The 13,837-nt window shown below is 36.9% G+C and overlaps 1 protein-coding gene across 1 annotated transcript; it reads left to right on the top strand.

Moving 5' to 3' along the window:
- Positions 1–861: 861 nt before the first annotated feature.
- Positions 862–4,120, top strand: LOC141480486 (uncharacterized). The gene is made up of 2 exons (XM_074170514.1): positions 862–1,384; positions 1,443–4,120. The coding sequence occupies exons 1-2, from the start codon at positions 1,348–1,350 to the stop codon at positions 2,807–2,809; spliced, it is 1,404 nt and encodes a 467-aa protein (XP_074026615.1). The 5' UTR covers positions 862–1,347; the 3' UTR covers positions 2,810–4,120.
- The last annotated feature ends 9,717 nt before the right edge of the window (positions 4,121–13,837 follow it).

Here is a 13,837-nt window from a genome sequence, read left to right as displayed (position 1 = left end):
AGTGGATGCATCGATGTGTCCTTACCTACCCTCACTCTCGACGGTGATGCGCAGGCGACGTGGATTATGGTATTTAAGAAGCGGGCGAGTGTTGGTTATGTCAGTTTCCATCGAGTGAGTTAGTGAGAACATATCATAGAAAATGTATTCTTGTGAATGTGGTAAATCTTTTACCCGTAGTGACAACCTTCGTCGTCATCAGCTCCAGAGTTGCCAAGGAGGTCCATCAGTGAAACGAGTGAGATTAGATGACGCTGCAGCACCTATGTACACATGTAATTGTTGTAATGTGATGATTCCATTGACTCAAGTGAATTCTCACCATAGAACTCTACAACATAAGAATAATACATGTCTAAAGCAAATGGAACTTCAAACGTTCAAGCCAGTCTCTATATACCTACACAGTAGGTTTAATGGACTGACGCCTATCAGAAAACAACTACTCCACTGGATAATACCACGAAGGGCGTTGGATTATATCAGACAGGCGTCAGTCCATTAAACCTACTGTGTAGGTATATAGAGACTGGCTTGAACGTTTGAAGTTCCATTTGCTTTAGATTTGTTTATTGCCAGTCTTCAAGCATAGCCCATTGACTAATAAGAAAGTTTTTATTCCTTATTTAGAGGAATCGGGCAAATTACGGATGTGCAGTTGGTTAGTTCCTCGTCCACTAGATGGAGTGACATTTTTGATGTTCGCTCCAACTTCGGAAGAGGAATGAAATACTCTGAAAGAATTCCGATTTTCAATTGTGGAATATCATTGACTTTAGGTCGATGATGGTCACTATCTTGCACTGATGAGTGGCTAATAAGCCCGAAACCGGTCAGACGCCTGTCTGATATAATCCAACGCCCTTCGTGGTATTAGCCAGGGGAGTAGTTGTTTTCTGATAGGCGTCAGTCCATTAAACCTACTGTGTAGGTATATAGAGACTGGCTTGAACGTTTGAAGTTCCATTTGCTTTAGATTTGTTTATTGCCAGTCTTCAAGCATAGCCCATTGACTAATAAGAAAATAATACATGTGTTCAATTTAGTGATGGTGTTCAAATTATAAAGAGCGCCTTCAAACGCCGAATTGCGACATACCGGGTGCAGAGTTCCATTATTTCCACCGATTACATGTTATTCTTTAATGAAATCAGGCAGAAAGTTATAGAATTATTGGAATCGGCCATCAGGGTTCACAAAATCATCAAAGTGAATATGGAAGTATTTGGGAGTTATATTCTATAAACACAAGACCTGAAGGAAACCAAATCATTTAATTCACAGAATAGAACAGTTGATCAATCTACTGATTTGAATTCCTTATTTGATGGATTTCGAAATGGGATTATGGCTCAAACTACAGAATTCCAGGAACGTGATTCAGGTAAGCATTTCTACCAAGTTTTAATTGGATGGATTAGTAATTTTGTTTTGTATTTAAGGTTGGACTTGTGAAAAAATCATGTTTCTGGAGTTGAACATTAATAAATACAGCCCGCTCAGTGGATGTTCATATGTGAAGCTGCCTGAATGTATCGAGCGTAGGAAGGCCGTGGTTAATGTCCGTAATGAAGATCAGCATTGTTTTGCATGGGCTATCACTTCAGCACTACATCCTGCAATCGATAGAACGTCAGAAGTTTCATCGTATCCACATTTCAGTACAGTCATAGATGTAACAGGTATGAATTTTCCGGTAAAGTTGAAGGATATTGTGAAATTTGAAGACAAGAATGATATTTCAGTTAATGTGTACGGTTTAGAAAGTAAATTCGAGAAGGGTAAAATAATGTATGAAATAATTGGACCATTACGTTACTCTCAGAGAAGACTTAGAAGACATGTCAATTTGTTACTTATCACAGATGATTTCGGTAATAATCATTATTGTTGGATAAAAGATCTTTCAAGATTAGTTTCAAGCCAATTATCGGCTCATGAACATAAGAAATATTTTTGTGATGGCTGTTTATTATATTTTTCTAATGAACAATTACTATTACGTCATAAGATAAATGATTGTAATCACTTGAGTACTACAACACCATCAACCAATTTCAAAGTCAATAAATATGGGAAAACGGTACCTGAAAATATACTAACTTTTGATAACTTTGAGAAACAAATGAAGGTACCATTTGTAGTGTATGCCGATTTTGAATCAGTACTGAAGCCGATTCAAACCAATAAACCAAATCCTGTATACTCGTATTCGATCAAGACATTCAAACATGAGCCTTATTCATTTGCTTATTTGATTAAATGTTCATACAATGATGATTTATCAAAATTTGTTTCGTATAGGGGTGTGGATGGAGCCCAGAAATTCGTTAGCAAAATCGAAGATGATTTGAAAAATATTTATGGAAATCATCTCAGGTATCCTATTCCTATGGATGTACAAACTCCTGAGGAAGAGGAACAGTTTGCTTCTGCCACAAATTGTGGCATTTCTTCCAAACAATTTAATGATGGCGAAGTCAAAGTGAGGGATCATTGTCACCTCACAGAAAAAAAAAGTTCCCCTGCTGCTCATTCATCTTGTAATTTGAATTTTAAATTGCCAAATTTCATTCCTATAATTTTTAACAATCTCAGTGGATATGATTGTCATTTATTCATAAAGGAATTGTATAAAAACAAAGATAAAGTGGATGTCATCCCACAAACTAATGAGAAATATATATCTTTCAAAAAACATCTCTTTACACACTCCTATACGGATAAAGATGGTAGGGTGAAGAAGAATTATTTGAAAATGAGATTCATTGATAGTTTCAGATTCATCCTAGTTCTTTGGAGAATTTAGGTGCAAATTTAACATCTGATCAGTGTATCGAGATGCGCAAACATTTCCCACAAATTGAAAATTTCAATTTGATGAGAAAGAAAGGTGTATTTCCCTATAGTTTTGTTGATGACATCAAAAAACTGAATCATCCAAGACTTCCAACCAAAAATCAATTTTACGATAAACTCAATTGTGAATATATATCAGATAATGATCATGGGAGAGCTCAACTTGTTTGGAATTTATTCGAATGTCAGGATTTGGGTGAATACTCTGATTTATATTTAAAGTCAGATGTGTTACTATTATGTGACATTTTTGAAAACTTTAGAAATATATCTGTTGATAAATATAAATTGGATCCGGCACAATACTTCACTGCACCCGGATTATCGTGGGATGCCATGTTGAAATATACTAATATTGAATTGGAATTACTAACTGATATTGATATGGTTCCCTTCTTTCAAAAAGGTATTCGAGGTGGAATAAGTCAATGTAGTGAAAGGAAACATAAAGCAAACAATAAATTTTTACCGGATTATAATCCAAATGAACCATCTTCATTCATTTCATATTTGGATGCAACAAATCTATATGGTCATAGCATGTCGCAACCATTACCAACAGGTGAATTTTCATGGTTAGCACCTCATGAAATTCTCAATCTTGATATAATGAATGTGGATATTGATAGTCCTTATGGATATGTATTGGAAGTGGATATACATTATTCCCAAGAACTTCATGTTAAACATTCCGATTTACCATTCTTAGTTGAACGTTTGATACCTCCATATGCAAAATCGAAAGTTCCCAAATTAATTCCAAATTTAAACGACAAAAGGAAATATATTGTTCACTATAGAAACTTACAGCAAGCTGTCAATCATGGTTTGATAGTGATGAACACACTTAGAGTATTGAGGTTTAAGCAATCATGTTGGATGAAGCCTTATATAGATTTGAATACTGAAATGCGTAATAGGTCTAATAACAAATCTGAAAAAGATTTCTACAAACTAATGAATAATGCAGTCTATGGAAAAACAATGGAAAACGTAGACAATAAAATTGATGTTAGACTCATTACACATTGGGAAAATATAAAAAGAACTATAGGTGCTAGTTGTCTCATATCGCGACCAAATTTTAAAAAATGCTCTATTTTTACAGAAAATTTTGTTGCCATTCAATTGGCTAGAGTAAAAGTTCATTATGATAAACCACTATATTTAGGATTTTCCATTCTAGAATTATCTAAAACAGTTATGTATGATTTTTTCTATGGATTTATCAAACAACAGTTTGGAGAAGATGCGTCCTTACTCTACAGGCGTATCCAATAGAGGGATGTAATGCTATCAACACTCTCAATGCTCTCTTAGTATTCGTCAACCATCATGGAATACCACATATGTTCGTCACTGATAATGGAACGGAATTCAAAAATGGACTGATCCAAGAATTTGTTGACACACATAAGTCAACCACTCCAGAAAACCCTCAGTCAAATGGGATAGTCGAAAGATTCCATTCCACATTGATCGAGCACTTGAGAATATTGAGAGATACGCATAAGAAAAAAGACATCAAAGAACAGATGCTCTATGCCATCCTAGGATACAACAACTCTATCCATTCAACAACAAGACAAAAACCTATGGATATTCTGAACGGACATCTCAATAGTCAAGACCCATTCGATATCGACATAAGACGAGCCTTGATTAACAACTACGTCCAACAACACAGGGAAAAAACGAAGGAAATATATAGGAACATCAACGAAGATTTACAGAAACAGAAAACAAATATTCTAGAGAAACAAGAAAAGAGAAACCCCTATTACCTACAAACCCTGCACCAAGGTGTACACAAGAAAAACAGTGAAAAGAAACAAACTGCTACCACCCTTCTTCCCAAAATCCATCCGAAAAAACCAAATAGTAACTGTCGAGACAGAAAATGCAAACGTCCATAAGAAAAATAAAAGACATTTGCCTAATATGATAACTAAATTCTTCGTCCCTTTACAGCCTTCATCTGACGAGAGGACAGGAGATCGAAATCCAGAACCTCAAGACAAATCCAAAACTACTTCCCCTCAAGATGGAACAAGTAAAGATCAAGACTAGTACCCACGACTTCATCCACTAGTACGATCTTCAACCCATCTACGAAGATATCTACATTGTTCCAGTACGAAAGTTATGGTTCTGGAAGGAGTGCATCTGATAAAACTTCCACCAGGTTGTGAATTTAAAACCAACAACGAAGCCTTCATAAACTCCAAAAGTGTCATATTAGACGAACCCCTCACTTTACCAAATATTAAGACAGCTCACATCAATTCCTCGCTGAAATTCAAACCATTGAAATTAGATAAGATTCCCCTGGATAAACTACAACATCTGACCTTAGAAGAAGAGAGGTTACAACTCATCCCAGAAGAAACCAGACAATCTGATAATAGCCATTTCTGGATGACTCCCATTTACATTTCAATCACCATCTTCATTCTATACGTAATTTACAGATTGAGAAGGCAAACGAAGAAAGAACCATCCAATGATGATCCACCAGTTCCCGAACACGAAGCATCATCTTCAGTCTTGTTCGTCCCTTACAAGACTTCCCCAGGGGATGGAGAAGTTACAGTTCGATAACCTCTTACATCAGCAGGATATTGTTCGATGACCCGAAGACGACATCAATTATTTTGCTGATATCTGCAAAGTCGGCAATAATTTATATATAAATAGGTGCAATTGATTTGTAATAGCCAGTACTTATATTTCATAGTTATTAGTTGTTACTCTGTTCAAATAAAAAGTTTTTAAAAACCCTTTTGTGTGAACGAGAAATATAATTAGCATTTGACGATAAAATTGCAGAGGCTCGGATAACTTTCACTCGTAAATTTGACAAACTTACAAATGATGTAGACATAAAAATGTCTGACATAACAGCGTCTACAAATGAAAAAATTGATGCTATGTCAAACATAACAGCGACTACAATGAAAAAGTATGATGTACTAGAAGAGAGAGTTGAAGTTTTGGAGAAAAGCCATAAAGTCAGGCCATCAGGTGGACTGGGATATCCAGGACTGGACATTGATCCAAATATTAGAATAATAGAACCAAAACCAACAGATGACGTATTAATTGAACCAACATGGTGAATTTACTCCCGCGTTAGGTTAGATTAGGTTAATACATAATGTAGGTTAGGGTCATACATACGTTAGGTTAGGTTAGGTTAGGTTTCAGGGCGCGCGAAGCGCGCGGGTGGGGGAGGGGGGCGGCGGAGCCGCGCGTAGCGCGGCCCCACCCCCGCCTCCCCCCGGGGTGGTGGGTGGGGGGCCACCGCGCCGGCGCGCGGCGCCATAAGCAGTGTACTATACGACGAGGAGCTAAGTTTGAGTAAGTTAACAATGTACTTTAATTTTTTATATCTACTAACTTTGTATTATTTTACATTTTCAGAATGGCATCCAACACTCAGGAATTAAATAACGCTGTGGCATCCATCATGCCTATGACAGATCAGGAGAAGGCATCCACTTCGCGAGTTAGGTGCAGATCTACCAGCCCTGACTTATTCGAGGAGGAGGAGGAAGTCAGGCCTGTGAAGAAGGTTTGCCAACGACCTGCAGCGAGGCTTGGTCCTATTCCTAAGTACCGAGCTACTTGCAATAGGACTAATCCTTATGCAGGTAGTTGGTCGACCGCTCGTAAGAGCTTAAGGCCTTCCACACCACCCGCAGCAGTAGTGGAACAACCCAGGGCGCCTTCTCCGGAGGAGCCACCAGTCGTATTGTCCCCATCGGAGGAGGCTCCCATCGTATTCACTCCGTCGGTGGTGCCGCTTTCGCCGATGCTGGCAACACCCGTGACGAATCCTGAAGTGTTGGTGCCACAAGTGCGACAGCCTATCGGAGAGGTTAGTGAAATGTTGGACAGTTTTCTACAGAGATGTAAGGAAGCAGAACATGCTTCTCGATCTAGTGAGGCCGCGTTGGTTAAAAGGAAGCGCGAAATGGCTGAAATTGTTAACCGACGGAGGGAGTTAGAAAAAGAAAGGGCCGAACTAGATCGGAAGTATGCATCTCTGGAGAAAAAGTGTGAAGCAGATACCTCTTCGATAGAGACTTATAAAAAGTTAGTGACTTTCATAAAAACTTTTCCATAGATTAAGTGTAAGTGTAGTAAGATTAGTTTTAGGTTAGTTAGGAATATTTAATTAAGATAGTTTTAAGTTTATGTTTGTAATTTTAGGAAATAAAAATGAAATAAAAAAAAGAAGTGAAATTAAGGGTGTACATTGTTTTGGTTTGGTACACATTGAACAATGCGATGGTTGGAGCATTTTTCTTCACTTCGTCTTATTATTTCCTTTCTTTTATTTTGTAATTGAAATAAAAAAAAGGAAATGCAAATACCTCACATCAATTTTTGTGTTCTCTAATCTCTTGTAAATAATCTCTTGGGAAGAAAATATGTTTCATAATGAAATCAATAAGTATATTTCATATAATTCATATAGTATTTTCAATTTTCTCTTTCATGGAATATAGCTCATGTCATTTTTGAAATTCATTCCCATTAATCCCCTCTCCTCCCCCACTCCCATTCAAAAGTATAAAAGTAGGAATTATCTGTTGGAATATTCAGTTGATCAGCCACCTTCAACATGGAACCTGATTCAACTACTGAGCCGTACAGTGACCCAGAGCATCAACATCCTTACTGGGCTTCTATCCGAGAAGGTTTCGTTACCTCCACGACGGCACCTCACTCGATGAATTATGATAACATAATTCATGATGATCGGATACAAGTGCTTCACGTTACTGGAACCGATCAAGCGGACCTGTCTGATGGGGATTATCCAGATCCCTATGCTTGGCGGAATGATTACGAATGGGATACACAGTCCGGAAACACAGACGACGACGACAGCGATGATGACGGTGACGCTGACAATGAGTCCGATGATAGTCCTCCACCATCCCCTATCCTGATTGATGAAGTCCTGAATTCAGACGATGATATGTAATCGTTTCCTCGTGGAAACGATTACATATTCTATTCCTTTCCTTTCCTTCCACGGAGTACAGACTTTTTGGTTGGTGTACACGAGGCACTGCGAGGTTGGGGCAGTGTCTTTTTCCCTCTCCCTTATTAGTTTTTTTATAATAATCACTCAGAGTTTCTCATAATAATAATCACTTAGAATTTCAAGAAAATTGTCATTCTTATTGCTTTCGAATTTCAAACACTGAATTGTTCTACATTTACACTTCACCCCCTCCTTTTTTTCCAATATAAATAAAGCATCAATCCCAGTTCTATATCATTCTTCCACAATGTCGAGTGCTGATTCCACAACCGAACCGATGAGTGTACCAGAGTATTCTATGACGAGTACAGGCCCCATCCAGGTACATGAAATAGATTCAACGTTCGATCATTTCAGTACAAATTTTGCACAAATGCTGCAACGTATCTATGATCTACCTGATGATTTCCCGGCACGTATGGAAGAAGGTATGCAAGAGGAAGTAGAGGCAGAGTTAGAGATGGATGTCAATGAGTTAGACGATCTAGAGGATAACGAGCTAAATAATTATGCTAATGATGATGCCATTAGTATATCGTCTGACTCAGATGATTATGAGGATGACATCATCAGTATATCATCAGATACAGATGATTCAGACGATGATACAATCATCATTGTTTCTGATGATGATGAGGAGCGTTAGTCCATACCATTGCATGGATTAATAAAAAAAAACAGCCCTTTTCAGGGCAACAATTAAAGACTGAAACAATAAAAAAATAGCTCTTTTCAGAGCTATTATTATACTTTCAAACAGAAACAGGTTCATACCATTGTTAACATTATGTTAACATTATAGTCTCAAACAAAATGTATGTATGTAAAAGTATTCATCATCATTATATGCATACAATGATTGACAAAATGCCAACTTTAACTTTCATTTAAAGTAGTACTCATCATATGCATAGATATTCAATGACTATCAAATTCCAAATTTCGACTTTTCAGTCAAAGTAGTAATTTATTTGTCATATAATGTATAGATATTCAAAGACTAACAAATTTCCAACTTAGACTTTTTATTAGTCAAAGTATTCATTTGTCATATAATCTATGAATACTAATACAACTAACTACTGTTTGTGTGAATAATGTAGCCCTGAAAAGGGCTGTTGTTTTTTTTTTGACCAATAGGTCCAGGGTTATTCTGCCACAGGTTTCACATTATTGCATATTACGCAAGCTGATACTCTCGTGAAATTCGTAAGCGGTCTTTCACATGCCTCACACCAATATTGACCCATCTCCATCATAGAGACCGTATCGTGGATATTAACGTGTTGATACCAGCCACCGTTATTGTTCCTTATTGAATAAAATCGGAAACAGCACCAACATAACTTTTTTATGCTGCCATCAATCGTTTCTATCTGCACATGTGCATTCATCACGCAATGTAAATCGGCAGGATCTTCTAAGGTATCGGTGATGTTGAGTATTCGGTGACCGATTCTCAAAGCGCTATCACCTTCAGATGAGTCTGCTACAACTCCTTCATCTTCACCTTCACCATCCACGACTAGCTCAACGACCATGTCTTCATCTTAATCGCTCTCAGCCTCAATTTCAACTTCGTTGACTTCAAGGTCAATCTCCACTTCATCGACTCCAACACCTTCTTCAAGTATCACTTCCTCTAGCGGAATGTTGACATCCTCATCATTTGTCTCGTCTATCCAATTATTAGTATCAATAGCAGATATTCTGTTTAATGCAGCAACTATTTTTTGAGTATTCATCTTAACGTTTTCTCACAGATGCAGAGTGAATGAATGAACTCTAGGTTTGCAATTCGACTTATATAGGTAGTGGTGGTAGTGCGACTCCCACTTGACTTGTTTAGAGTGGAAGAGAAGGAGAAGTTATCCCACTATCCTTTCACATGATGTTGATTTGTATAAATAAAGATCGTCCTCTAGGAGAGAGCATTCAGAGTTTCTGTAAGTCATCTCTTAATATTTCTAATCGAATTAGTAAAATGCCGTTTCCAAAAGAGTGGAATGAAAAACCAAAAGTGTGTGTCTATCCAATGATGATTGCAGGGGCTATTGTGTGCTACTTTTGCCAAATAAGTAGACCTAAGGATTCAATCAATCCATGTACTGGTATGTGTAGTGATTGTGTGTCGCGGATTCAACTATCGCCTCCTTCTCATCCGCCGAAGCGAACAAAATCGGATTATCGTCAACAACAGTTATTATCGAGTGTGTATGATATACATCAAAAGGGAAAAATTCGTGGACATCTTTGCAATTGGCTGCACCGCGCTGATGAGGCCAATAGCCAGAAACACGTGTCCGCGGTTTGCCTCCATATTTCTTGAGTATATATATATATATATATATATATATATATATATATATATATATATATATATATCAATAATAGAGGACAATAACGATAATAAAAAATATTAATATGTCTCTGTGGATGTGGAACGTTCTTTGGCTCTATTCCTCAATATTTGTTGCTCATGCGTCAGACACCAACATTGAAAAAAATGAATTCTCCTATTTGGGTAGAGTTGACCAACCTTCTCACACAGATCCCAATTACTTCTACATGTATTGCATACATGATTCCAACAATTCATGGAATATGTATCACAACGCAAACAACGTTGTAGTGGAGCTGGAACGGCAGCACAGGTACCACAACACCAACACTGACATAAAAACTTGGCAAGTTGACTTGGGTGTCACACCAATAGGTGGTTCCACTTATGTTTCGCTTGCGTTTACGCAGCTATTTTTATCAAGTACTTTCTTGGTTTTTTCTCATTTTGTCTTCAATCGAGGACCGCCTGCCCGGTACTGACGATGCCCAATAGGCTGAAACAGCTGTATACCGGTGGCTCTTAAATTGAAATCAATATGGGAATGATCAAAGAGTACTTATCTATTTATTTTTTGATTTTCATGGAATTATTTTCCAGCAGCTTGACTGCATTAACCTTTCTAGATTTCATATCATTTCTAGAAACATGTGGATTCGTTTTCCGATGGCATTTCAGGTTAGCTTCCCAAATTTCTGCTACCGCAGTTGTCGGTTGATTGGTCAAACCACCAACACTGACATAAAAACTTGGCAAGTTGACTTGGGTGTCACACCAATAGGTGGTTTCCACTTATGTTTCGCTTGCGTTTACGCAGCTATTTTTATCAAGTACTTTCTTGGTTTTTTCTCATTTTGTCTTCAATCGAGGACCGCCTGCCCGGTACTGACGATGCCCAATAGGCTGAAACAGCTGTATACCGGTGGCTCTTAAATTGAAATCAATATGGGAATGATCAAAGAGTACTTATCTATTTATTTTTTGATTTTCATGGAATTATTTTCCAGCAGCTTGACTGCATAAACCTTTCTAGATTTCATATCATTTCTAGAAACATGTGGATTCGTTTTCCGATGGCATTTCAGGTTAGCTTCCCAAATTTCTGCTACCGCAGTTGTCGGTTGATTGGTCAAACCACCAACACTGACATAAAAACTTGGCAAGTTGACTTGGGTGTCACACCAATAGGTGGTTCCACTTATGTTTCGCTTGCGTTTACGCAGCTATTTTTATCAAGTACTTTCTTGTTTTTTTCTCATTTTGTCTTCAATCGAGGACCGCCTGCCCGGTACTGACGATGCCCAATAGGCTGAAACAGCTGTATACCGGTGGCTCTTAAATTGAAATCAATATGGGAATGATCAAAGAGTACTTATCTATTTATTTTATATATATATATATATATATATATATATATATATATATATATATATATATATATATATATGCGCTAGTTTATTTTCTTCTATAAATGATGAGGTCTCAGTAACATCATCACCTTTCCTATCCACATTCTATTGCTATCACATATCATTCCTCAGACCTTAATAATCATTATCATGAGCTCTATGCCGCTATTGATTGCTGAAGATGGTTCACCACTTGTTGATATCGATCAGACTGATTTTGAAAATATTCCAGTATTACATTTATCGAGCCAAGATTCGATAAATGATTTTGATATTAACGACTTCGTTAACTTTGCAGATGTGCCGGAACCAAATGGGCAAATTATTATTGAAAATCCTATCGTTTCGCAATTATCATCACTCAAACACTCTTCATCTACTCTTGGTGTTGATAAGAAATCTAGAACAATCAAGAAGAAGGTTACTAATGCATCTTCATCGATTGTCACTGACTTTAAAGAAAAGAAAGAATCCAAAAGTGTTGTGCGACAGAAAAAACCCGCAACGAAAAGTGACAGATCGAAGAGGAAGCAAAAATGTACTCCTAAAGAAATGGAGAGTGATTTGAAAGCTGAACCGCTATCTTCTTTCAGTCCACTCCATCGGTTTGGAGAAATGAAAAGGAAAGCAAAATACCGTCTTGTAAAGACACAGATGACTATTGCTGAACTTGAAAAGAGTGAGCAAGCTATTAATGCTAATAATGAAACTCTTGAAGCATTAGATGCCAAGATTGCAAGGTTGAATTGGCTAGAATGTCTAAAGATGCTGATGAACTCCGTTCAAAAATTGGTAAAGATGATCAATTCCATCAACGTTCGAGAATGCAAGCTCAGGCTGAGCTTGAGGAGTCGACTAAGCTTCATGAGACGGCATTATCAGTAAGAGATAATTGGCAAAAAGAGTTGGATACTGCATTTCAAAGTGACGGCGATTAATTTTGAGAATGATAATGTGTTTTCAATATCGTGAGTTGAAAAATATAAGCGGGAATGGAGTATACAATTAATTTGGTTTGGTATACACAGAACGTTGCGAATGGCTGGGGCAACGTTTACCGCTGCAATATTTTTCAATTCACATACTTATAATTGAAATGAAAACAATAATGAACTTTAATATTACTTTATTCATAAATACACTATTAGATACATTTAAACCATATTTGATTCATCAATCCAAGAATTTTGTTCTTAAGGAAGGCCTAACCACTTTACATATACTTTATTTTTTCTTCTCTTCAACACCTTCTCAATCAGATATACGTCAGTATTCTCGGTTCGTAATAACTCTTCTCCGTAAAAACATCCTCTAATCGGTTGTTCATTCATATCTTCAAGATTACAAGTCGTTGGGGTGGTTTTATTAATTTTAACAATCTTGAAGAGCTCCGTGGTAAAATTCGCAGTGTAAGACTTTTCAAAAATATTTTTGTATTTGCTTATACGTACAATATCATTCAATTGGAATTTGGGTTTACTTTGTTTTCCTGCAATTCCATTGATACCTTCGAATTTCAATTTTGTTGTTGAATCAACATTGATGGGGGCCATACCTATTGTACGATGAACTTTATTGTTATATCTACTAGTTATAATTGGAAGAATATCAAGCCATTTGTGGTGACCTCTCATCGAAAGTTCCTTGTACAGCCATGCCTTTATTGTACGAATCACTCTTTCTGCTATAGCTGCCTTCTTTGTGCTGAATGTTGAATAATGATTGATTTTATATTCTCGCATGAGAGATGAGAAGCTTCTATTGAAAAATTTTTTCCCTTGACCGCTTTGTATATGTTTGGGGGATAATTTGGCTTCCTTCAGTACATATTTCATTGCATTAGTTATTGTACTACCTGTTTTATCTTTAACTGGCACAGTCCACAGATATTTTGAGTAACAATCAATTACTACAAGTATATATCGGTATCCTTTATTACTTTTTGCATAAGGTTGTAGTTCAGCTAGATCTATTTGACATAGATCTGCAAAACCTTTGATGATGGTTATTCTTCTACGAAAATTACGTCTTGCAGGTCTATGTAATTCATTAACAACTTGTCGTTTGATATCACTTATTTCATTCGTCATTCTATTTCAATATGATTAAAGAGGAAAAAAGTGATAATGTTACTGCACTGAATGATGATGTGACAATGATCATTACTTA

Source organism: Leptinotarsa decemlineata, unplaced genomic scaffold (genome assembly GCF_025532065.1).
Source record: "Leptinotarsa decemlineata unplaced genomic scaffold, Ldec_3_MD MMD2_P_RNA_scaffold_9, whole genome shotgun sequence".
Classification (NCBI taxonomy): Eukaryota; Metazoa; Arthropoda; class Insecta; order Coleoptera; family Chrysomelidae; genus Leptinotarsa; species Leptinotarsa decemlineata.
Note: the sequence above shows the minus strand (reverse complement) of the source record. Positions and strands in the feature narration are given on the sequence as shown.